General features: G+C 42.8%; 1 protein-coding gene across 3 annotated transcripts in view; it reads left to right on the top strand.

The window, feature by feature from the left end:
* The window catches only part of LOC148370296 (dedicator of cytokinesis protein 3-like), a 136,199-nt gene that overhangs the window by 13,825 nt on the left and 94,657 nt on the right, over positions 1 to 27,717 (top strand). For all 3 annotated transcript variants that reach the window (XM_088332781.1, XM_088332780.1, XM_088332779.1), the window contains exons 3-5: positions 9,022 to 9,062; positions 12,772 to 12,827; positions 16,307 to 16,403. In XM_088332781.1, the coding sequence (XP_088188907.1) occupies positions 9,022 to 9,062; positions 12,772 to 12,827; positions 16,307 to 16,403 (194 nt within the window). The remainder of the gene's footprint in view (positions 1 to 9,021; positions 9,063 to 12,771; positions 12,828 to 16,306; positions 16,404 to 27,717) is intronic.

Genomic DNA, 27,717 nt, shown 5'->3' with positions numbered 1-27,717 from the left:
CTGGAGCAAAAATATTGCTACTCGATCTGCTCATACTCATGTTGATGGCAGGTGTGTGCTGATAACTTGCCAACAGAGCACCGTGCAAGCCCTACTGCAGTGTTGCATGTTGTTGAGAAGTGGAACTTTCTACTGGTAACTGTTTCTTTGGAACGTTTCATCCATTTGATAAAGCAAGTGAACAACAATAAACCAATATTTCCAACATTTTAAAAGAGAAACACACCTTTACTAGGCTGATGGTCTCTTTGCAGGCCGGTTAAGTTTGGAGCTGCGATGTGCATTCAGATGGATGCCTCCAAGGAAATAGAAAGTGAAAACTAAACAAACGTTTTCAGGTTATAATTTGAATATTATTATTACGATTAGTATGTGATGTTTTTTACTGTTTTGAGTGTCTACAGGTTAAGGCACACGATTTTATAGTGGGTCTAAGGATTTTGATTTGGTGCACGCCTCAGCCCCAAGCAATAGAATTAATGCTAGTATTAGCAAACTAACAGCAATTTTTTTGTTGGATGGACTTTTTTTATAATGTAAGATTACTTATCTTTTGATAATTGTATTTAAAAAGAGCAGCACATAGACTAAATTTATAAGTTAAGGTTAGACTATCAACCTTTTTTTTCTATGCTAAAGTCAATATTGCATTCTTGCTCTGCCAATTAAATGATGAGTACACTGTATGTTGATTAATTCGTAAATCTAACTGTGCCTGACCAGAAACAAACCTCACCGCACGTCACTCGTTTAGAATGCCTCTGTTGCAAATACTAGGCTATGTTTTCTGGAACCTACACTGACCTAACATCTAAACAATGAAAATGCATTCATTATATTCATGTTTGACTCACAAGTGGCCCCATAACTGTGTCAATACAAGTATGCTATTTTATCTCATCTCATCTCATCTCATCAGCTGCACCGCTTATCCTCAGTAGGGTCGCGGGGATGCTGGAGCCCATCCCAGCAATCATCGGGCAGTGGGCAGGGGACACCCTGAAATGGTTGCCAGCCAATCGCAGGGCACACGGGGACAGACAACTCACTCGCTCAGTCTCACCTAGGGACAATTTGGACCGGCCAATTCACCTGAAATGCATGTTTTTGGAATGTGGGAGGAAACCGGAGTGCCCGGAGGAAACACACGCAAGCACGGGGAGAACATACAAACTCCGCACAGTAAGGCCGGGAGCTGGATTTGAACCCACTCAGGAGGTTCACACGACCTCAGAACTGTGCCGCACACGCGCTAACTACTGCGCCGCCGTGCTGCCCTATTTTATCTATTATCAATATTATTATCCATCTATCCATCCATCCATTATCTGCACCGCTTATCCTCAGTAGGGTTGCGGGGGTGCTGGAGCCCATCTCAGCTGTCTTCGGGCAGTGGGCAGGGGACACCCAGAACTGGTTGCCAGCCAGTCACAGGGCTCACAGGAACAGACAATTCGCTCGCTCATTCACACCTAGGGACAATTAGGACCGGCCGATTAACCTGACATGCATGTTTTTGGAATATGGGAGGAAACCAGAGTGCCCGGAGGAAACCCACGCAAGCACGGGGAGAACAGGCAAACTCCACCTCTATGGCGGCGGCTGGATCTGCTCCCGACAGTTTCTCACATTCTAGTCAAAAACCCCAATCTTCGACTCAGTTTATGAGGGCGAACAAAGACAACTCTAACTGTAGATTAATATACGATCGCAGTTTTTTGCTGGATATGCGAACATCCAGAAATCCAGCGCAAATTTCGACGATCACTCTGGAGTGTTTACTTAGCCTCGGAGTGCTACGTCAACAGAACACAGCGGCCTACAAAGCAGCGAGTAAAAGTGGCAAGCGGAAGCGCTGTGACCGGGGAAGGAAACGAGGTGGCAAGCGGAAGCGCTGTGACCGGGGAAGGAAACGAGGTTGTCGGGCCGGGCTAACGGCTCGGATGAAGGCTAAACCCTTCAAAACGCCTCTACCATCCATTTTCCTATCCAACGTCCGCTCCCTGGACAACAAACTGGACCATTTACAATTGGAATTCTCATCGAACCGCGAGTTGACGAACTGTTGTGCTTTAATTCTGACGGAGACATGGCTAAACTCATCTATCCCGAATGACGCTGTTAGCATTGTGGGGCTAACTGCTTTCCGCGCAGATAGAAGCGGCGAGCTCACCGGCAAAAGAAAGGGAGGCGGTCTATGCATTTATACAAACAACAACTGGTGTAGAAATGCGAAGATAATCTCGAATCACTGCTCACGAGACATTGAACTTTTGACGGTGATCTGCAGACCCTTCTACCTACCGAGGGAGTTTAGCGCGACCATCATTACTGCCGTGTACGTGCCCCCCAGCGCTAATACGAAGGAGGCAATGGACGTTCTCTACCGAACTGTGAGTGAACTGCAGCATGCTTACACCGAGTGCATTTTTATTGCGGCGGGGGACTTTAACCAGGCCAATATGAAAACAGTTCTCCCGCATTTCCATCAGCATGTAAATTTTGCTACAAGAGGTAGGAACACATTAGACCTGGCCTACACAAACATCAAAGGTGCATATAAAGCAGCCCCCCGCCCCCACCTTGGCTCATCAGATCACCTTTCTGTTATGCTAATTCCAGCATACAAGCCCCTGCTGACCAGAGAAAAACCTACAGTGAGGCAGGTGAGGGTGTGGTCTGAGGGGGCAATGGAGGCACTACAGGACTGCTTTGATTGCACTGATTGGGACATGTTTAAATCGGCTGCCACTTACAACAACAAAATAAATATAGATGAGTATGCCATTTCTGTGTCAGCCTATATCAGTAAATGTGCAGAAGACGTCAGCAATACCAAAACTATATGCACCCGTGCCAATCAGAAGCCCTGGATGACTGCTGAGATACGCAAACAACTAAAAGTACGGAACCTTGTCTTTAAATCTGGTGACATGGAGGCGCTGAGATCAGCGAGGGCTAACCTGAACCGTGCTATCAGACTAGCAAAGCGAACGCACAGTCAAAAAATCCAGGAACGTTTCCTCAACAAAACCAACACCAGGGATATGTGGAAAGGCATTCAGGCCATTACCAAATACAAGCCAACCACCGCCCCAGTGCAGGACACTAGCATGGACTTTCTGAATGACCTCAACAAATTCTTTGGAAGGTTCGAGGCACAAAACGGCACCACTGCAGCGAAAGCGGTTCCAAATCAGGACGAAAGAGCACTCCACCTGGACTCATCTGACGTGAGGAAGACCCTGAGAAGGGTCAACACAAGGAAGGCTCCAGGCCCGGACAACATTCCGGGGCGGGTACTTAGGGAGTGCGCCGATCAGCTGGCTTGTGTACTAACAGACATTTTCAACACCTCGCTAGACCAAGCCAAAGTACCATCATGCTTCAAATTTGCCAACATCATCCCAGTGCCAAAGAAACCCCAGATCTTATCATTCAACGATTACCGGCCCGTTGCACTGACTCCTATCATAATGAAGTGCTTTGAGAGACTGGTTAAAGAGCACATTACCTCCAGTCTCCCCTCCTCATTCGACCCCTTTCAGTTTGCCTACAGGACAAACCGCTCCACCAGGGATGCCATCTCCTCTGCGCTTCACCTGAGCCTGACACATTTAGAGGAGAAGAACACCCATGTGCGGATGCTGTTCCTGGACTTCAGTTCAGCATTCAACACCATCATCCCACAACATCTGGTAGACAAAATGAGACTCCTGGGTTTCAACACCCCCCTGCGGAACTGGCTGCTGGACTTCCTCTGTGACAGACCCCAATCAGTGCGGATAGGTCAGAACAGTTCAGATGTCATCTACCTCAGCACGGGCTCCCCCCAAGGCTGCGTCCTAAGCCCCTTGCTGTTCACCTTGATGACACACGACTGCGTCCCTAGGTCCGCCACAAACCACATCGTGAAGTATGCTGACGACACAACAGTGGTGGGCCTCATCAGGGATGACAACGACCTAGCCTACAGAGAGGAGGTGGAGCAGTTGGTGGGCTGGTGCAGGGACAACAGCCTGGTCCTGAATGTTAACAAAACTAAAGAGATCGTTGTCGACTTTAGGAAAAACCAGCCCAACCATGCCCCACTTTGCATCAACAACAAGGATGTGGAGGTTGTCAGCAGTATCAAGTTCCTAGGGGTGCACATTACAAACAAACTCACCTGGTCCGTGAACATTGCATCACTGGTTAAGAGGGCACAGCAGCGCCTGTACTTCCTGCGGAGGATGAGGAGAGCCCACCTGCCCCCACCCTCCCTCATCACATTCTACAGGGGCACCATAGAGAGTATCCTGACCAGCTGTATCTCTGTGTGGTGTGGAGGCTGCAGCGCTACCGACTGGGTTAGTGTGAGGAGGGTAACGAGGACAGCAGAGAAAATAATCGGGACTACACTTCCCTCCATTCAGGACATTGGCCAGAAGCGCTGCCTATCCCATGCTAAGAACATTACCGGGGACCCCTCTCACCCCCATCATGGACTGTTCACTCTGCTAGCCTCTGGGAAGAGGTTCTGCAGTGTGCGGTGCAGGACCACCAGGCTCCGCAATAGTCTAGTCCCCCTGGCCATTAGACTGTTAAATGGTCAATCTACCATATAGTTAACTTAAATCTAAACGGCTGCTAAATCTGACTTTTTGCACTACTGGCAGTTTTTTATAGCTTGCCACTCATTGCACATTGCTCTCTGCACTATGGTAATTACAGCGTTATTGTTACAGTGTTAATGTTACTGTGTACCTGACTTGTTAACCTGACTGCCCATTTTGCACATCTGGTTAGCTACTCTTCTTGCACTATCGGCACTATGGTAAAATACTATACGTAGCCAATTACAATACAACTTTATTTATACCTGTACATTCAAGGAAACTGTGGGGGTCAGATGCATCGACATTTCGTTCTGTATACACGTGTACTAGAATGACAATAAAGTAGATCTGAATCTGAATCTGAATCTGAATGACCTCAGAACTGTGCCGCTCACGCGCTAACCACTGTGCCGCCGTGCTGCCCCATTATTATTATTATTATTATTATTATTATTATTATTTGTATTAGATTATTGGTCACCTTGGATACAAGCACAAAACTTTCAGTTTTTGCAATAAAATTTTATATATATGTATATATATATTATCCAAAGTGACAATATGACATCAAAACAACCCAAAAAATGCACAACCCACTGCACTGTATGACTCCCTACACGTGAAAAACTTGAACCCACTATTTTATGAAAAAAATGCACAACCCACTGCACTGTATGACTCCCCTCGGATGGGTCCCCCTCGGATGGGTCTGGCCTTGATGCGGCGAGGGTGCTTGCGTGTTCCAGTGACCCTGGAGAGCGATACCGTCGGGAGCTTGCTCCTGGTAGGGTCACCCATGGCGGGCGGGTCTCCGGGGTAGGTTCCAGACAAACAAAGACCCCAGCGTGTCGGTACGCTGTGAGGTGGCAGCCCAGCCAACCGACTATCCTGCGGAGGGCTAACAACTCACCCAGGAGAAACCCCCTTTGTTACGAAACTGACCAGAGAAAGAAGCCGGACTGACCAACACGGTAACGGACCCCAGCCTGCCCCCGACCAACGAGTACGGATCGACCTTCGTCGTAAGACCCGTGTCGCCACCTGGAATGTCCAGACACTCCTTCGCCCCGGAGCTGCCACCCTGCTGTCCCGAGAGCTCTGTCGCCATAACATCACCTTGGCAGGGCTCTGTGAAGTACGATGGCAAGGCAATGGTGAAACAACAGCTGGCAACCATTGCTACATCTGGAGTGGCCCCGAGAGTCGGACCGGCCATTACGGTGTGGCTCTCGCCATTCCAAAAGCCCTCCGGAGGTCCCTCATCAGCTGGACACCAATAAGCGACAGACTACTGTCTGCCCGCTTCCTCCACCATCACGGCAAGATGACAGTGATCGTCGCCTACGCCCCCACCGATGTCGCTGATGAGGATGCGAAGGACGCGTTCTTTGACCAACTCCACCAGGCTGTCGACCAAGCCCCACCACACGACGTCACCATCATCCTCACTGATGCCAATGCCACTCTATCCAGCAATGATCGGTCCCCCGGCTCACCTGTCGGCACCACCTTCGTTGACAGCACAACAAACGACAATGGCAACCGCCTCCTTCTCCTCTGCCACCAAAACAACCTTTGTGTTGCTGACACCTGGTTTCCCCGGAAATGCATCCATCACTGGACGTGGTACAGCCCAGATGGCAGAACCAGAAAGGCATTGGACCACATCCTGATATCACAACGATGGAAGTCGTTTGTAACCAACTGCCGGGTGTTCAGAGGAGCACAGCTTGGCAACACAGACCATCGTCTGCTGGTGGCCCAGCTCAAGCTAAAGCTCCGAGCCAACCAGCACAAGACTCTGCCTCGCCCCGACTCCTCCCGACTCAGTGACCCCAACATCGCTAGAGACTTCAGTTGCTCCATCCGCCGCACTCTCGATGCCCTGGCTCCTGACAAGCTGACAGACTGGGCGGCCTTCAAGGAAAGTGTCCTCCAGTCTGCTCACAATGTCCTCGGACGCCCGCGATCCTCCCCGAGAAAGCCCTGGATATCAGAGAGGACACTAAACATCATAGACCAGCGGCGTGAGGCCCGGCTCCGAGGCGACCTCACGGAGTATCGGAGACTGAACCGCCTGCGCAATGTGGCCATTGCTGAAGATAGGGAGAGGTTTTGGCAGGCAGAAGCCCAACAGCTTGAGTCCGCGGCCAACAACAACAACATGAGCCGCGTATTCAGTCTACTATGCCAAGCCCGTAGCGGCCCACACATAAAGACAGCGCTGGTAAAAGACTCAGACGGCAACCTCATCATGACAGAAGCCAACTGTCTCGCGCGCTGGAAGGAGCACTTTAGCCTCCTCCTGCAGCACAGCACCATCCCGGCTGATCCCACCCTCCTAGTGGCTGCAAACACAGCACCTCCTAGCGACGCCTGCTGCACAGACCCTGTAACACCCGAGGAAGTGAGAGCTGCTCTGAAGAAGCTGAACACAAAGAAAGCCCCCGGCATCTGTGCCATTACCGGCGAGATGCTCAAGGCCGGCGGTGATGGCATGGTGGAGTGGCTAACCTGCCTATTCAACCAGGTGTGGGAATCGGAGCAGGTGCCCACCGACTGGACCAGAGGAGTCATCATGCCCTTCTGGAAATGCAAGGGTGACAGGCTTGTCTGTGGAAATCACAGAGGTATAACCTTACTCTCCATTCCTGGCAAGGTCTTTACCAGGATCTTGCTCAGCCGTGCCCTTCCAGCAATCAGAAGCTGCCGCCGTCCCCAGCAGGCTGGCTTTATGCCCAACCGCTCCACAACGGACCACATCTCTGCCGTCCGTTTGCTGATAGAGAAGACCCGTGAATTCCGTAAAGATCGCCATCTATATATCGGATTCATTGATCTGAAGGCTGCCTTTGACACCGTCTGCCACTCTTCACTGTGGAACATCCTCCAAGCTCTCGGAGCACCACCCAAGATCATAGCCCTGTTCAAGCTACTCTACAGCAACGCAGAGAGCTGTGTCCGTATCAACGGCATTGACTCCGACTGGTTTACTATCTCCAGCGGCGTTCGTCAAGGCTGCGTGGCTGCTCCCGACCTTTTTAATTGCATCATCGACCATCTGATGTTCAGGGTTAGTGAGCGCATCCCTGGAGTGTCTTTCGGCAACTACCACCTGACTTACCTGGAGTATGCTGACGACACAATCATGCTCAGCACTTCCTACAGCCAGCTGAGAGACGCTCTGGGCATTGACAGCGAAGAGGCAGCGCGGCTTGGCCTCCAAGTGAGTTGGACAAAAACCAAGTTCATGTATGTCGGTGATGGACCAGATCCACCTCCCATCCAAATTGGTAGCGACATCGTAGAGCCTGTCAAGAGCTTTGTGTATCTGGGGTCCATGGTGACACACAATGGGGACCTAAAACCAGAGATTCTCCGCAGAAGAGCCCTGACAGCATCTGCTCTGCAGTCTCTCTGGAAACCACTCTGGCGGCACCAGACCATCGCACGCAAGACGAAGCTCCGCATTTATAACCTCGCCGTACTCTCTATCCTGCTTTATGGCTCAGAAACATGGCCCCTGAACGACACCCTGGCCACAAGAATCGACGGTTTTGATAGCAGGGCTCTCAGAACCGTCGAGAACATCAGGTGGCCCCAGCGAGTCTCCAATAAAGAGCTCAGAGCCCGCACGTGCCAGCCCCGAGCATCTTCCTTGGTCGCACAACGCCGCACCCGCTGGTTTGGCCATGTCCTTCGTCTACCACCAGACCATCCGACACGAGCCATTCTCCAGTTTGACCCAAAGGCAGCAGGCTGGAGACGACCACGAGGGAAACCCCGCACTCGATGGCTCGACGTCGTTGCGGGTGACCTCCAACAACACGGAGTTGCTGTAGAGGATGCAGAACAGCTGGCACAAGACCGCCAGCATTGGAAAAACCTGGTTCATCTGGTCGGCTCAACGCACAGGGACGGGACCCCCCGACCTTCGCTGGAGCAATAATCAATCAATCAATCAATAAAATTTTATATATATGTATATATATATTATCCAAAGTGACAATATGACATCAAAACAACCCAAAAAATGCACAACCCACTGCACTGTATGACTCCCTACACGTGAAAAACTTGAACCCACTATTTTATGAAAAAAAAAAAAAAAAAGGATGAATAAATAACCTTGCGCAGCACATTAAACAAGGAACAGTGAAGTTAATGTCCATTGAGGTGGTTAGAACAGGTAACAGGTAATTACGCCAGGCAGAAGAATCAGTCCACGAAAATAGTGAAAATCTTTTACGTAATATAGTTGGTAAAACTGGACCATTTTGCAGTCCTTAAGTACATATCTATTTATTTGTAAGCACTGTAGCGTAGCTTTAATCCACATATTGTGAAATGGAGTGACTGATGATTTCTATTCTAGTAGAATGTATGCTGTTATTTTCTTTTAATTGTGGTCTTTTCTTCTTAGGTTGGTACAGAGGCTTTTCAACCAAGAAACCTTCAATTAAGGTAATTGTTTTTTTCAATTAGCATGTGATGTACTTGCTTGAAGACAGTCCTTACATAAGAGCCTCTTTGTTGCCATATGAAACAAAAACAAAAAAATGTGCGCATCAGTTCCCTAGCTTTAATAACGACCAAATCCAAAAGACCTTGCTTTCATGCAGCGTGCTCAATTTCAACCCCAAATTTCCCTGTAGAAGATGTTTTTTATTAAATCCGAAAAGCAAGCGGGTAGACCAAAAGAAAACCGTCACTGCCTACTGAAATCAATAAACTGCACTGCAGAAAATGCCTGACGTGACGAGGGGTTTTCTCCAGATGTAATATTCCTTCATGGGGGAGAAACCTGCTGCGGCGAATCCTAAAAAAGAGAGACCGCTGCTTTTTTCGGCCCCTCTGCACTGCTTGGAGTGTTATGGAATACCTGTGGGATTGAAGAAAGAGTGAAGGCTGTCTATGGCCTGTGAAGGTTCTGTAGGTGTCGGTGACTGCATGATGTCCTTGTCCAATCCTGTCAGCTATTTACAGCTCTTCCTAACAACCTTCCATTTTGTTGTGCGCTCCGCTGCCCACACTGGATCGCCCCCATACTCTCAGAATGCTCATGGAGCGCAATTCTCTCGTGGTGGCTAATTGTTGACATCTGGGAGTTTGGAAAGAGGAGCGAGACACACAAGTGATATTTGCATGACCTATTACCTATCAAATCGCAATATAGACCTTCGTTTCTTTCTTTTTTTTCTTTTTAAATGACAAAGGCCTTGCAGAGAGTTTGCTTATTCTATGAAAACGTGTTTTCAATCCATTGCTAATCGCAGGTTACTAAAATCCATTAAAATGAAAAAATAATTTAAGTGTCAGATTATTCATTTAATTATAGGAAACCTAAATAACACATAAACACAGAAATCCTCCAAATACAGGGGTACATACGAGCACCTCTAAATATGAGAAGTTTGGTATAGGAGTTTTTTTTTTTTAACATGACTGTACCTCACTATATGAAGGAAAATGTATTTCACGAGGAGTCCCCAAGGCTACCACTGGAGACCGCTCAAGACTGCTCACTGCTTGTGACTGCTCACTCCTCGTGACTGCCTATCTTGAGCATCAGCTTGTCCAGTTTGCGCTTGCAAATTACTACTCGCAAAAACATTAACAATTGTATTTTAATTTTTTTTGTACGATCATTTAAAGATTCAGTATTTTAAGTTACAGTGATTTTAAGTTTACAGTAAGTGCTTATGTACTCTTGACAGTCGCTCAAAATTCTACCTGTCGTCCTCCGTCAATTGCTCCTTCTATTAATTAATGCAATTCCCCTTATTAAGCAAAAATAAACTTTCCAAACAAAACGTAGCATCTATTCACTCACAGCATGACAGACTATGAAGATCAGTGTGACAATATTAGCAATCTACAGTATGATCATGTTGTCATCTGCTACCAGTGACAGATACAATCCTGATTAGAGCTAAAATGGGCAAGACGAGATTGGTCCTTTTTTTAAAAGAAATGTTCCCATATAAAAAATGTTATATGGTGTACACAAGGTGAAATGATCTAAAACGTGTAAAATACAGAAAAAATGTATTGCTTAATAGGTATGCGATCTCCGTGACTCATTATAAAAATTATTTCCTTCATATCATCGTATTTATCTTATTAATGTATTTTTTATGTTTAACTACTATTTGAATTTGTTTTTGTTTTATAGCTGTTCACTTGGACGTTTTGGGAAGCAAGGGAGTTGACCCTTTTTATGTCAATTTTGTTTGTAATGATTCAATGTTCATTGAAAAAATAAAAACAAAATGTAATATAACTTTTTATGTAAACGGTCTTGAAGCCCTTTACCTGACCAAAGTTCTACTACAACTTTCAGCGTCTCAACGGAATTGTGTGCACTCTTATTTGCATTGATTTAACATACTTAATGGCTCATAGATCACACGATACAACAAATCAATGAGCTAATTAGTTGCAAACGTTTTTAACAATCGATTTTAATCTACTTTTTCAGTTAGTTGTTGCAGCCCGTAACCCAACATTTTTAGTCAGACTGGAGTTGGACTGAGACCATAATCAAATTTCTTTGCACGTTTACATGGCTTTACATGACCTAAATACTGTCAATAGTCTAATTTAAATATTCACAATATTGCTCTTCTGCTTTGCTACCTTTTTAAATGACAGAATCCTTGCAAAGGGTTTAAAGATTATATGAAAAATTAATTGGATTTTTTTCAATCTACTGCCAGTCATTAAAATGAGAATATAATTTGAGTGGCGGATAATTTATTGATATATCAGAGATTATAGAGTGCTTAATATCGCATATACACAGAAACCACCCCCCAAAATGATTTTTTTTAGATAAACAAATCTTTTCAGCTCAACACAACAGTAAAACAACGATTTTTCTTAAACTGACACTTTGCCACACACTTATGACTTCTATGCTAATCCTTCTTTCATGATCCACAAACATCTGAACAGTCTTTTTGTTCTATAAAAATGTACCAACAAAATATCAATTATGTGGTTTTAATGGAAAAAAACAAAGTTTCATAAATTATCTACTTAAAAACATTTTCACCTACAAACATTGCATGTGTTAGTTTTTCTTTCTACTTAAGTGCACACGATGTCTAAAAATCATTGTCACGCTGACCTCCTGCTCCACTAAAGACACCCATTAAGTTAATTTCCCCTCATTTCGGGTCTTTAAAAGGAATGAAAACCTTTACATGCAGAGAATAGTCTGACTGGGATCAGAATTAGGATATTTGGAGCAGTCTAAATGAATCATTTACATGACTAGTGACAAACAAAAAAACCCTAATACATAGTGTTTGTTCATACACAATAGGGCCATCCAAATGTGTATTCATACTCAAGTAATTTGAAAAATGAAAGGATGAACCCAACAATTTTAGTCGATCTAGTGTTGGACAAAGACCAACCCAAATACTATCAATAATCTGATTTCAGTTATATAAATAATCAGAAATTTAAAACCCCCTAGGAACTCCTTTTCCATTTTTTAAGACACATGCCACACAGCATCCGCATAAAGCATCACATTTTGTTTTTATTGATTTATTCTGTGTAAAAAAAAAAGGCAAATCGCAAGCGTAATTGCTCAAATAGATTGAAAATGAGTTGAAATAGAGCAGAAAATTTAGATGTTTTTTTTGACAACATGCTAATTGCGAGTGCGCGTTCATAGCCACTTAGGGAAGCGTGAAAACATTTTCAAATAAAAGTGTGATATTGTTTTTTTATCGTTTTTTTCCCTTCCATATTAACACATTACACCAATAGACTATGTAGGAATAGGAATAGCCAATTTTTAAAGCCAAGTTTTAAATTCACAACCTAATTGTCAATTGTTTATTTGAATTAACCACGTGTTTGGAAAATGTTCTTTTTTTTTGTTTTCAGAATGTTATTTAGGACTAATTATCATTATACTTCTACAAGCTATTGCTATTCAATTGAATTAAACTCAGTTTTTTGCAATTGATAAGTTTAATGCATTTTTATACATTTCAAAATTGAGAGTTTTAAAAAAATATATATATTCAAAAGTTGTTCCCTCTGTGGCCGGCAATCCTGTAATAGAACCCCAACAATTGCCACCTTTTCTTTAACAACTAACCTTAACCTGCCAGATCCTGTTTAACATCTTTGTACCGGTGTTTGTCCACAGGGCATTTTCCCAGTCAGTTACGTTCACTTGAAGAAATCCACAGTGACCAACCGAGGGTAAGTTGACTGCAACATTGTTCAGAACTTACTGTAATTGGGGATTTGTTTAGGCCCACAAACTCGGACTGGGGCTATATCGTGCTTGCTTAATAGCGGTATCTGGCCAAAATAGTTTATAGCACCAACAATAAGACAGGAACTCTGCAAAACAAACAGCTGCTTCTGTACAAGTTACGATCAGAGCCAGCCCAACCCATTCTGCTGCCAACTTATATGATTGAGATTGTCTGCGTCTCCAAATTTTACGGCATTTAATATGCAAACTGTAGGCTTTTGCCAATTTGATGACTATTCTGGGCCAAGGTGGGTGTTTCATACTTAGGGATGAGATAATGAGATAAAATATTTCCACTTACAGTAAGTTTGGCGAAAAAACACATGTCATATGAAAATGTTATTCATTTTTGACCACCATCGAATTGAAATAGAATAGTCATATGAAATAAAATGCGGTTTTCTTATAGTTAATAACAATGTGGCTATATTATTGAAAAAGGCACAGAGGAAGACAATAATTTTCTGCATAGAAGTTACTGGTAAATTTCAATGTTGTCAAAACACGACTACAAAAATACTACATAAATAGAACAAAAATACAAACAAAACTACAACTACAGTAATACTACAAAACTAAAATAAAATGTGTATGAAATGTAATGCTTGAAAACAGGTACCTCATATTTGCTTTAAGTGAGAGTGTTTCAAAGCCAAATTGATGAAACTGATCTATTATAAGGAAATATAACATGTTGTCTGCATGCATATTTATTCATAAATAAATAAATTAGACAGGTCTCTCGCATTGGCCCCCTTGGTCACATTTTTTAACCCAATGCGGCCCCCCACTCAAAACAGTTGGCCTCCCCTGGTCTAAAGAATGGGCTATTATACATCTGTGGTTACAAGTATGATAAAATGTTTGGAAAAAGCATTGGTTCACTATAGACACTGTTATATTGTTTGTACAACACAAGACAATTTGTTGGTATAATCAAAAGCAGGATGAGTCAATTGATGTGTCAATAAAAAGTTGTAAATTAAATATTTTGCCCAACTGAGTTCAAAGAGCTTTCATGGTTTATATTCCACTGCGCTTATCTGCTTTTATCTGACTTTCATCAGAGCTGCAAGGGATGGAACATATTAGGTTCGAGGCACAGGGATGAAAGATGGAATGTGACGTAATACCTGTCCCTGCATTTGTTTTGTTAATTTTTGTTTGTTAGTGTAGCATGAAAATGGTGAAAGTAAGAAGAGGTCTGCTTCAAGTGTAGCCCAAACATCAACCCAAACCGCAAGAAAGATGAAAAAAGGAAATGTTATTAGAAATGCACCTACTTGCACATGCATCATGAACAAGCTGATTAAGGCTACAATCATGAATTTTAGCCAGGAGATGTCAGCAGAGCGTAAAAATGTTCTAAATTCCATACAGCCCCTTTAAAATCACATACGCGAACCTTGGGCGACTTTCTTTTGAGTAGCCGACTATAGAATGACTTCCAACTTTTAAAAGTTTCCGAGGCATCAGCTGAGCTTCCTCATGTTTTCTGTCGAGGAATTAACAAACACTAACTTTGAAATCAACACCATTGTATTTCCACAATCTGGAAACTCTGTTCTGCTTTCTTGCAGCGTTAATGACGTCACGCGTCTATTGCGTTTCCCTAAAGTGTTCCCTGAACTGACGATCAGTTATATTCATGGAGCGAGCGTATCCACACTTGTCATGAGCTGTGTACGTTTTAGTTTTAGTGCACTGAGTCAGTGTTATTCATCCTTTTTTCAGCCAATGCACATGTCCTTAATTGAAAAAAACCCCATGACAACACCAGCTGAAAATATGGAAAAAAAGCTTATTTCAACAATATAGGTGTTGTTTAATATTGAAGAATAACGTTATAATAGACCGTCTTCAATAGAGATCAAATAAACAAAAAAAAGTATCTCATAATCTTTATACTCACTCATTGTGAAGACCTGGGCCTGTTTGGATGAACAAAGAGCTGATATCCTGGCAGGAATCAATGAAAGACACACACAAAGCTCCCGTCCACAGCTCTCAGTCTTTCTCTCGCTAATTTGCGTGTCTCCAAGCACAACACAATTAGCTACCTGCTGTTGCTCCTAGCTCTTATGGTATGGAAGAGTACAACATGATTGGTCTGCCAGGCGCTAGACCGCACAGGCACGCAAATTGGTTAATTTCTCACGGCCCAGTGGTTGAAAAACACTGCCCTACCTGGGTTGCCTCACAATCTCAGGCTATGCTTTAATGATATGACATATCTTGCGTTCGCTTGATTTTTCTTTTACTAACATGTACTCCCCATTCATAAAAGCAAAGTCAAAGCTTGAGGACAGAGGTGGGCAGACTTTTTGAGTCACAGGCCACATTCGGTTGAAAAAAATGGTAGAGTTGCCAGGTCAGGAGGAAACAAAGATTAATTATTTTTTTGTATCTGCCAATACATAGTCACAATCCAGAACCTTGGCAATAAATTAAGGAAAAAAATACAAAATGTAAGCCTATCTACTATCAAACAGGCTTTTCAAAAGATTTTTTGCAAATTGTTATTGCTCGAAACTGCAAATATATACCTTGTGACTTATTTTGGATTTTTTGTTCCTGCTAAAAGTTATAGCACTTCTTCTCATTGCACTATTGTTTTGATGTACTATTCTTTTTCATTCGCAACTGTTGCACTATTATTTTTTATATCTTAGGCCAGTAAAATGTAAATGTTCTTTCTGCCTTTCATCCTGATTGTCTTTTATGGTTTTTCCTTTTTAAAGTATTACCGGTACATGTCTACCCTGGTGTGCCCTGTCCAATCTCTTTGCATACAATGTTTCACAACATTGATTTGAATGACAATAAAGACAATTTAATTCAATTCAATACGGTCGATTCTACTTTGAAAATCCGTGTCTCCATTTCATTTAATTTGACTTTTTTATTTGTAAATGTTCCATTCCATATTGCTCAAAAATTGAGTCTTTTAAAGATCTGTTATGATGTAGATTTATAAATTAACAAACATGCAAACATCTATATGTACATGTTATATTTCATTTTTTCTTGTTTTATAAGCAAACAATTTAATATAGTTTTGAAACACTCACGATCAAAGCAAAATAATATATTTTGTCTCTTTCTATGAACTAAATTTGATGTGTTCAATAACGCCAATGAAGGCTGACATATATGTACATTTGCCAACTAATCTAAAACAAGGTGTTATATCTTAATGGATGTTGTTAACTGTAACCAGTGTTCTGCCATCGGTTCCAGCAGAATATTTGAAAAAAGCCGAAAATGACATGACAATGCCAACCACGATCAGCCAATGTTAAACAGAACTCATGCCCATTGATTATTTGTGAATTTAATGACAGACTATTTGTTTTTGATCTTGACATACAACTGTTTGATGTTTGCTAAATGTTTTCTCTGATGTCTGTGCTAATGGAAGGCTGTGTGAGACTGTGGTGCCCCTTGAGGACCCCATCATCACCGAGACCACCTCGACACTGCAGGAGTGGGGCGTCTTGTGGAAGCAGCTTTATGTGGTGAGTAGTTCTCTATCGTAGCACACTTGATTATAATATTTCCACACACACTTGCTGGTAATACCCAGATGTCTTACTTTTTAAGATTGTCTTATAGGATCATGTGTAAGGTGTGTTAGGAGTGAATTAGTTATGAAAAAAGGACCCAAGGTCTGACAATAAAAATGATTTATCTTAACCATGGGACTAAGCCAAGATTTCTACATTGCACAAGATTTAGAAAAAAATCTGGTATTGTTCCTACATTATCTCATCTCATGTTATAGTAGATAAGCTGTTCTCAGAGCGAGGTTTTAACTTTCCCGGAGTAAAGTGTATTTGCACCTCCACTACATTAGGGCGCAGTGGTGTTCTCATTGGCAGAGTGTTTTTGTTTACATTTAGCCTCCACGCAGAGCTTTAGCACAGAATCGATGTTTTGTCCTTATCAATATGATGTGATCAGTTGGTGGCGCAAGAGGATTTCTCCTTACAAACGTGGGCATGACATAAAATAATTTAGAACAATTGGCGTAGATCAACCATGTGTGTGTGTGTGTGTGTGTGTGTGTGTGTGTGTGTGTGTGTGTGTGTGTATCCTCTGTGCTGTAATACAGTTTTTGATATAATTTAAAAATGAATTTGTTATCAGCTAAAAAAAAAAACTGGGATGTTTTCTTATAATTATTTTGACTATTATTGCGCACTGTTGTCCGTTGTTCTGACTGTTACATCATCGTAACTATCACCAATCATGTTGCTGCTCTTTGATGTCCATGCCCTTTAGGGCGGATCTGCTTTTATAACCTTGGAGATGTAATAAAAATAAATAAATTAAAGGCCATTATAAACGGTTGGACTTTTATATCTGAAGGCTTTTCTCCTTGTCCTTGCAAAGTCATAATCAATTGTGTCACGAGACCGGACCAGATCGGAGGCAGGAGGCAGGAAGGGAGAACTCATTCGCGTTAACGATCAGATACTTTTATTAAGGAAATAAAAGTCGTCCAACACACAGGGACAAAACAAATCAAAAACAGGCTTACAGGCAAACAGGAACTCAGACTAGGAATACTCACAAAACAGGCTTTTACTCAGAACGGGCAAACACAGGATTCCTCAAGTCAAACAGAACAGATTATTGCAGAACAGAAAACGCAATGAACCAGCCACTGGCAATCCCCAAAATCCGCCTTTAAGAAGCACACACGCAAATTAGCCAATCTGCTACAGCCGGTGCCCAGGGGGCGGGGCCAGCCGGTCGCCACGGCGACCATGCTGGACATGACAAATTGATGTCTTCTCTCTTTCTTTTGAGTGTCTACTAAAATCAGGTCTCCTGTATATATAGTTTGTTTTATTTAAGCCATATTTAGCCAGACAAACTAACTTATTATATGGGTGCATCGTTTGAAAACTAACGCTGTACATTTGCTTTTAAACTCAAAGGGGGCAAAGAGTTTTATTTTGTGTCTCCTAGTGGATAAAACTTCACTCACTAGAGAAAATTTAATATTGGTTTGAATAATAAGCAAAAACACATGAACATTCATAAAACATTTTTTCTTTAAATACTCCTAGGTCAAGAAATTTGTATTTATTTTACATGTTAACCTCACTTACAGGGAGTTGACATAAATGTCCACCATCTTGCTGCTTTTGATATGCAGAAAATAAAAACCTAGAAATGAGTTGGGAAAAAATGTGAAGAAAAAAGTTTCGGAAACTTGTATTTTTTCTTATGCTTTTAACGCTCGTATTTAGTTGCACAAAACAATATCGCGCCATTTAGTGGTCAAATAATAGACACTGTCCCTTGTATTCTTATTTTTTTTACTGTCTTGGATCTTCTCAAAGACCATATCAAGATCAACACAACTTATGGTGATATTTTTTGTGGTTTATAAACATATCATCGAATGTAACGTTGGTGGACTCATTTTTCTGAGACATCCCCCTTATGGGACTTATGTCTTCTTACAAGCCATCTAAACATTGCTTAAAGGGACATTGTGTATTTTTAAGTGCCTCCCAGTGCTAAAAACAATTATTTCATTAAAAACACTTTTGATTTAAATTACAAGCAAAAATACTTAAACTATCATAAAACATACATTTTTAAAAATGAAAAAATGAGCATTTATTTGACATAACATGAGCATCACCTAGAGGGAACAGACATGGTGTTCCGCCATATTGCTGCGACGGATATTTCCAAAACAAAAACCTTGCAAAAAGCAGGGCAAAAAAATAGAAGAAAAATGGTGCGTTTTGGATACCTTGGGTCTTCATAGTTTGTATTCTTCCTTGTGCTTTTACCATAGCTCCCATTTTCAGTTGCACGAGATCTGGGTAGTAGCGAGCTACATTTACTCCGTGACATTTACTTAAGTACGTTTTGTAATTCTAGGAGATTTTTAAATCACTATACTTTCTACTTTTACTCGGGTAGATTTATGAAGAGAAACTGGACTCTTACTCTGCTACATTAGGCTACATTGAAGCAGTTACTTAAATCCCCTACACACAAGTACAAGTCTGTGTATCTCAGTGGCGGACTGTGCAGTTTACACTTCACTCCAGTCTGAATTAGCGATGTGTCGTCTGTGAAAGAATCGAGTCAATTAGCCGGTTTGTACCCAAACGACATTTTTTTTTTCCGGGGATTCTGTGTTGTTGACTTTAAATTTGTTGTGTATATAAAAGGGTAACATTTGTTTTTATTTAATGTGTTTTGCACATCTGTAAATATTTACATTTATGTTTCCCTGTTTTTTATTCAATGGGTTTTGCATAACAAATGTGAAGTTTATTCGTGTATTATGTAGCTTATTAATTGTTGCACTGAATAGTCAATACTTTTTGTTTAACATTGTGTTGTGTGTTTTTCAGATATCTAAGTTGCTTGAAGTCGACTTTAAAGTTGCTTAGTATAAAAAAGTTCCAAGTTCAAATGATTTAGACAACACAGCGACATCTTGTGTGTATGTGTGTGTGTATGTGTATGTGTGTGTGTATATGTGTGTGTGTATGGATGTGTGTATATGTGTGTGTGTATGTGTGTGTGTCTGTGGTGTGTGTGGTTGTGTGTATGTGTGTGTGTGTAAAAATCATCAAAATGTACCCATTGTACTTTAGGCCTTCGCGAGGTTATTTAACTAGGTTTTGTGTTAAGGCACACTCAATAAATACCCCAAAATTGATAAATATCTGCTTTCGTGTACAAGCGGCTTTTTGCCGCTCCCTAGTGGCTCATGGTGCTTTTTCAACAAACCCCCACAACCTCGCCCAAGTAGAAATGATGGATTCCTTTTTGCATAGTGTTACATTATTATTGGTAATATACTGATTAATGGGACCTCCAAAAACCTTTAAATGCTTTAAATTTGCTACTTGTGCTTAATTTATTTATTTGATTTATACCGTGATTGCTTTATTGTTTAAAAAGTACTTGAATTTGCCTTAAACGTTTTTTATCTATTTTTAAATTAAATGTCATGTATTGTTAATTGGTTGGACTTTGAAATTTGATGATCTGACTGAAGGGTTGTTAAAAAAAATCAATAAATAAAACGTTGCTTACAGTTACTCAGTACTTATTTGGATGACTACTTTTCACTTCTACTAGTCGAATTGTTCTAAAGTAACGGTACTTTTACTTGGCTACTCTACTCAACTCTAATACAGCTGCATCGGGTGGTCAGATAAAGCACTGTTACTTTAAGGGCCAATTGTTTATATATATATGGTCTGGTTGGAATTACCTAAACGCTGATCACTTGATTTGGTGGATGTATTGTGAAGAAAAAAGTGAAATATAGGCCAAGCCATACAAACAGAAACAAAATTTCCTAAATGCCTGATTTGTTGTCTTCACGTTAAGTCTACGAAATCCTTGCATGTGTTGAAAGCCTTCGAAATAATCAGAAGAGCGGCTCTAACATTGACAAGCTTTACTGAGGTGATTTGGAAGCCAAACAGCTGTTTCATTTGTATCCTCCAGGGTAGTTTAACAGTAAAAGCTTTTCCGACACGCTTTCCCCCACGCAACCAATTCAACGCATATAAGCCAAAACGCCCGTACAAGGGATATAGCATGCGAGTACAGCACACCTCCTTGAGATCAGTCTTGGCTGTTGCCCTACTTTTTCTTACACTATCTATGTGGGACCAGAAATGAGTGGCGGACACAGATAATGGCCCACAGACCTGCCATCCCCGATTTCATGCTCTGTCATTCAGCCCTTGATTGATTTTGGCCTGCTTCACTTACTTCCTGTATCATCTTTACTTGCCGGGCAAAAGTGATTACTGGAAACCTAAAGCATCCTTAATCCAGCCCCAGGGCAGGCCAAATGAAGCCTACTGGATACGTCGGGACACAAACCTCCAGCAAAGTGGGACGTCCTGTTAAATCAGTGGTTCTCAGTTATTTTCTGTCACGCCCCCCCCCTCGAAAGAAGACATTTTCTCACACTCCCCCCAGGATCTATGTTTTTTTTTTTTCAAAGTGATCACATTGCTGGGGACAAATCATAGAACGCTGAATATCATTGGTAACACCTCGCCTCTGTCCAAGCCAAATCTACCCCTTTCCTTCAGCACATTTTTTCTGAAGAAAACTCAAGCCTCATACCAGCGTGATTGGATTATAATGTCTTTTTATGACATCTTCATTTATTTGGTTTTGTGCTCTCCGCTGCCAAAACTTTTAATAAAGCAAGCACATAAGTCTTTGCTTAGGATTTTGTATGTCTCTTTTTTTCATGGGGTCACTTGATAGCAAGCTACACATCGTCTCTACACTTCATACTTATTGCTTACAATCTGTGCTTCATGCAGTGCATGAAGGCTAAATATAAACAAACCACTGTGCCTCTGAGATACCCCTGCCTCCTTGTGTAGTGGAGGTGCAATTGCACTGTATTATGGGAAAGTTGAGATTAAAAAAAGGTCCCCAAAGTCCACCATGCCTTTGCCCCATCCCACTTCTATTTTGTCTCTTTTTCTTATTTCTTCCTCCCTATTTTTTATTCTTATTTTAAAAAAAATCACGTCTTTTTTGTCTTCCATTGAGAAAGGTAAAAATGGGAAGAAAAAGGGTGTTTTTTGCTCACTTTCAGTCCCTGTAGTTTGCAGTCTTCCTTGACTCATTTTTGGTTTTTCTACACATTAGGGGCCGGTCACACAGACATTTGCGGCTGAATCACGGCCAGAAATTTCTGCCTGTGAGGCGGACGCTATTGGACGCTTTGAGATCACCAAACAGACGAGATACAGCAGTGCTTAACACGCAGTCGGAACTTCGCGCGCGGGTGGCAACATGAAAAAGATTTGCGCTGCTCAATTCTTCAGAGCGCGGGTACACAGCCTTTCTCGAGCGTATCGAGGCTGAACCACGGCCAGAAATTTCTGGCCGTGAAGCAGACGCTGTTGGGCGCTGTTGGACGTTTTGAGACCGCCATATAGACGAGATACAGCAGTGCTTTACTCGCGGTCGGAAATTCACACGCGGTTGGCCGCGCGAAAAAGTTTGAGCTGCTCAAAAGTTTGAGCACGTGTTAAACCGCGTGCCGCACACGTGGTCAACACGAGGTAATGACGCGGAAATGACGCGGAACGACGTGCTCTGGCTGCAGCCAGGGCGTGGTTACACATGGGTAGGACGGGAAATTTCAGCGGGTAATCGTGGGTGGAGCATGGTAATAGCATGTTCTGCGCCAGTATCGCGGTGTTATTACGTGAAATTAGCGTGTTACGTGTGTGACAGTCAAACGCCTTTCTCCGCGTATATACAGCGCGATTTGCCGAGCACACGTCAGTTGTGCTCGAGACGTCAAGGAGTGAACATGGATCCCCGTCAGCGTAGTGACCTCGTCTTAATCCATTTTTATTTCTTGACATTTCTTTTTAAGATGATAAAATAAAAATGATGCCATAGCTTGAAATCTTGATCTTCACGGGACTGTGTCTTGAGCGGTTATGATTTCTACAGCCTGGTGTTATCCGAGGAATGCATCCCTGCCGAGATTTGCATCCCCTCGCTACTACAACCACTTTTACCTCGTTATATCTCACTTTTAGGGAATGTAATGGCGAACATATAACCAAAACCACTTCGTCTTGCATTTGTTGGGAATGTAATACAACTTAAACCATTCCGTCTTTGTTTTTGTTGTAAACGTAATCGAACGGTAAATCCTCCCCCTTTCGCGTGAACGCGCATTCTGCTGCGCTTCCAACAAAAGCGATCGTATTCTATATAAAACGCTTATTAAAACAATAAAGCGAGCTAATTATAACAATTGGGAGATCCTAGTCTATATAACGCGTTTATTTAAACAATAAAGTGCGATCGTATTCTACAAAATGTGTTTGTTAACGCGGATGAAAAAGTCCAAAGCGATCGCAGCAGAATGCGCGTTCACGCGAGGGGGTGGGGGGGTGGGGCTTTGTTGCGTAGGAGTCGGATTTGGGCACAACACCGGCTTGGGAGCTTTTATACCCGTGGTCCACACGAGAAAATGACGCAGAAATGACGCGATGAGGAAGCGGAACAGTCGCTGGCGTCTGTTTTGCGGGCATACCACCGATGAACAGCGGGTTGGCCAATTTTGCGCATTTTCCATCGCGGGCAACCACGGGCAAAAAAAAAAACGCAAAATTTTAGCCGTGATTCAGCCGCAAACGTTTTTATTCTTAATTAAAAAAAATCAAAGCGTCCAATAGCGTCCGCCTCACAGGCAAGACGAAGTGGTTTTGGTTATATTTTCGCCATTACATTCCCTAAAAGTGAGATAAAACGAGGTAAAAGTGGTTGTAGTAGCGAGGGGATGCAAATCTCGGCAGGGATGCATTTCTCGGATAACACCGGGCTGTAGAAATCATAACCACTCAAGACACAGTCCCGTGAAGATCAAGATTTCAAGCTATGGCATAATTTTTATTTTATTATCTTGAAAAGAAATGTCAAGAAATAAAAATGGATTAAGACGAGGTCACTACGCTGACGGGGATCCATGTTCACCCCCTTGACGTCTCGAGCACAACTGACGTGTGCTCGGCAAATCGCGCTGTATATACGCGGAGAAAGGCGTTTGACTGTCACACGCGTAACACGCTAATTTCACGTAATAACACCGCGATACAGGCGCAGAACATGCTATTACCATGCTCCACCCACGATTACCCGCTGAAATTTCCCGTCCTACCCATGTGTAACCACGCACTGGCCGCGGCCAAAGCACGTCGTTCCGCGTCATTTCCGCGTCATTACCTCATGTTGACCACGTGTGCGGCACGCGGTTTAACACGTGCTCAAACTTTTGAGCAGCTCAAAAGTTTTGCGCGCGGCCAACCGCGTGTGAATTTCCGACCGCGAGTAAAGCACTGCTGTATCTCGTCTATATGGCGGTCTCAAAACGTCCAACAGCGCCCAACAGCGTCTGCTTCACGGCCAGAAATTCTGGCCGTGGTTCAGCCTCGATACGCTCGTGAAAGGCTGTGTACCCGCGCTCTGAAGAATTGAGCAGCGCAAAACTTTTTCCGACTGCGTGTTAAGCACTGCTGTATCTCGTCTGTTTGGCGATCTCAAAGCGTCCAATAGCGTCCGCCTCACAGGCAGAAATTTCTGGCCGTGATTCAGCCGCAAATGTCTGTGTGACCGGCCCCTTACAGTGACATCGAGATAAAACACTCCCTTTAGGAACACTGGATTGTTTTAATTGTTTTCAGTGCTGTTTTTATTGAAAACCCCATTTGACCCAACCTCACCCAGATCTTAGCATCCGCTGCCCCCTACTCAATTAAGTTTGAGACCCTTTGTTCAGAGGATTTTTTTTCTTTCAAAAATAGTCATTGACTTGGAATTTTATAGCTGTAATGCTGGTATCCCCAATATTTTCTCTACCATAAACTAATTTAATCTGTGACCATATGTTCACGGTCCAAACCAAGTGCGGCATCCAATATGTTTTTCTTAAAATAACAATAATTGTAACCTTAAAGGTGGGGTGCCTCATTTGCGGTGTCCTTTACTTGTTGAAAGTGAAATATTTTCTCCCCTAAACATTTGCTTTTAGCTTACTTTTAGCATGATTTTAGCACAGCTGTTCAGTGCAGATACTTTAGGTAGGATGAATAGCAGGATGGGGAGGGGGAAAGTGATGTCATGCTTGTCTCCACGTTTTTTTGTTTTTGTTTATCTGTTAGTGTAGCTTGAAAATTGTGAAACAAGAAGAGGCCTGCTTCAAGTACAGTCAAAACACCAACGCCAACCCAAACCCAAACTCCAATAATAATTACAATGATAGTAAAAATGAGCAAAAATCCAATGTTTTTTTGTGTTGAGAATAACATTTTTTTCAGTAACGGGGTGATCTGAATTATTATTCTAGCCGCTACAATGCTGTTATCGTTACTGGCAGTCAAAAGCGGTGCGTTACTTTTTGTCTAGTAAAAATCAGCATGTTGTCTCATATGTTGGTTTAAGATCAGGTAATTGTGTAATTGTAATCCTGTGCAGTCCTTTGAGACATTTTAGTGATTAAGGGCGAAATAAATAAATGTTACCTGACTTGACTAAGGCTATGTCAGAGTGTACAGTATATTGTTGTGCATAATGAAGATTAGCAGGATATCATCAGTCAGCATATTTATTCACCAACAACACACACATGTGAACACTGCTCTCATTCAACCTAATGCGGCAGCCATCTACAATAACACAAAATGATGTGGTGTGTTCGTAATGAAGTCATACAATAGAGAACGTTCTACCATTATATCACGAGTAAGAGCACACTTAAATTCACAATACCTAAAATCTAATTTGGGGAAATTAGAGTAGAATTCTTTCTCAGTGGTTTCTGCGTCATACCGTTTAAGACAAGACTAAAAATAAGAAACATATAAAGTCTCATCTCATCTCATCTCATTAGCTGCACCGCTTATCCTCAGTAGGGTCGCGGGGGTGTTGGAGCCCATCCCTGCAATCATCGGGCAGTGGGCAGGGGACACCCTGAACTCGTTGCCAGCCAATCGCAGAACATATAAAGTGTTCACCTTTTATATAAATTTTTAACACCTGAAATCCAAATTTTACACGAGTATATTGCCCTTTGAATTGGGATAATGCACTTAAAACTGTCAACATGACAACTGAAAATCTCTTCCATTTGCTTGAAATAAGGGAAATGAGGTCACGTGTAAACAAAAGTAAACAGCACGATGTAAATATTTTTAACAGTATGAACATAAAATAAAGTACAATTCTTATTCTAAAAAAAAAAAGTACTTATCTGCACATTTGTTTTCGAACCAAGTGAATATTGTATTTAACTGGGATGGTGCATGGGATATTCCACTCAAAACCGGAGCATTGCACTTTAAAACTGTTTTTCGCAACTGCAGTTTAGTGTGTTGATAACTTTGTGGAAGAAGCCGTCCCTCAGTCTGTTTGTTCGAGCCTTGTAGGATCTGAACCGTCAGCCTGATGGTAACAGTTCGAAAAGACGCTTGTCAGGGTGTAGTGAGTCTTTCAGGATGTGTTTAGCTCTGCTGAGGTAGCGAGAGCAGACAATGTCCTCTAAGCTAGGCAGGGGACAGCCAGTGATCTTTTGGGCCGTGTTTATAATCATCTGTATGGCTTTCCTCTCCTCTCCAGAGCATCCTGCGTACCACGCCCTGATGCAGTACGTTAGGATGCTCTCCATCATGGTGCTGTATTTTTGACTCCTAGCTGACTCAAGTAATCAGGAAACCAGCAGAGGTGAAAGGTAGATGTAACATTGTGATACCATCCACATCAATTTAGCATTCTAAAAAAGACATGGTTAGAGGAATGGACAGAAGTGGGGGTCAGGCACGAGTCCTCTGTTTTACCAGACCATTCTCTAAAAAGGCACTGTTTCACAGAGGTCAGTGCCTATCTTCTGAATCTAATAAAGATATAAGAATGAGATTAGTAGGGACAGAGTGTTAACCACGAACAGCAATATCTAATATCTAAATAATCTTGGAGCAATTATTCCCCCCAAACCAGATGCTTGTGGGTGCATGGTAGGTGTGGTAGAAGAGCCGAGCATGCAAGGAATCCCATATCAAGAGGTTCCCCCTCCCCAACCAACCGACCCCTTGAGGCCTCGGTAGCACCCGTTTATGCCATTCCCACCCCTAGCAGTAAGGCTGACTGTAGAACCGGTCCTGGAGCCCAGTTTAGAATTCCACCATTGTAACTTTATGGGTGTGCCCCTTCTCCTGTTCTGAACAAGCGCTGGCCAGACCTGTTGTCACGGTTGCCCATGGCGCCCAATTGGCCCCGCCCGTTTGGTGCCAGCTGCGACTCGTTGCCTAATTGGCTTCCCTCCTATTCAAGCTTAGTGCTCTCACTCACCCCTGGTTAGTCGGTCAACGAACCTCTGCACCCACAAGGCGTGTGTTTTGTCTCTGTCCGGTATCCGGTCCGGTATCGATCTCGTCTCTCTCGTCCTGTTTGATATCTGACTCCAGTCACCAGTGTATGGTATAGTTCCCGTCTGTCTCGTCCTGTCTGATATCTGACTCCAGTCACCACTATCGGGTGTCAATCCCGTCTATCTCGTCCTGTTTGATATCTGACTCCATTCTCCACCGTCTGGTGTTGATCCCGTCTGTCTTGTCCTGCCTGATATCTTTCTACAGTCTTCAGTATCCGGTATCGTTTTTGTCTGTCTCGTCCTTTCTGATATCTGACTCCAGTCTCCGGTATCAATCTTGTCTGTCTCGTCCTGTCTGATATGTGTCTCCAGTCTCCAGTAACTGGTATCGATCCTGTCTGTCCCATTCTGTCCGGTTTCGATCCGTCTGTCCGGTATCTGCTTGTGTATCTGGTATTGATCCTGCCTGTCCCGTCCTGTCCGGTATTGACCCCGTCTGTCCGGTATCTGCTCATGTATCTGGTATCGATCCTGTGTGTCCCGTCCAGTCCGGTATCGACCCCATCTGTCCGGTATCTGCTCGTGTATCTGGTATCCATCTCGTCCGTCTCTGGCTTCTTACTTCTTCCGCCCAGCGATCGCCGAATCACTGGCGTTTGTGTTCACAGGCATGACTGCCCCATTTCCGTAAAATAAAGCTTGTGTGAAAACGTTACGCATCTGGGTCCTCCTCCTGTTCTGGTTCTGACACTCTGACTTCATACAGTACATTTGTATCAATGTAGATGTGAGATTTTGTATCCAAAAATGGTACCCTGAATCTATCATAATTATTCATATGCGAGGCGAGTCAGGCCAGTGACACAGCTTTAGATCCTTGGGCCATTAGGCCACTGTTGTTGTCAAACCCTGCAGGGATT

This window comes from Urocampus carinirostris, chromosome 3, assembly GCF_059441175.1.
Source record: "Urocampus carinirostris isolate Australia breed hairy pipefish chromosome 3, RoL_Ucar_1.0, whole genome shotgun sequence".
Lineage (NCBI taxonomy): Eukaryota > Metazoa > Chordata > Actinopteri > Syngnathiformes > Syngnathidae > Urocampus > Urocampus carinirostris.
This window is presented reverse-complemented; position numbering and strand designations above follow the sequence as displayed.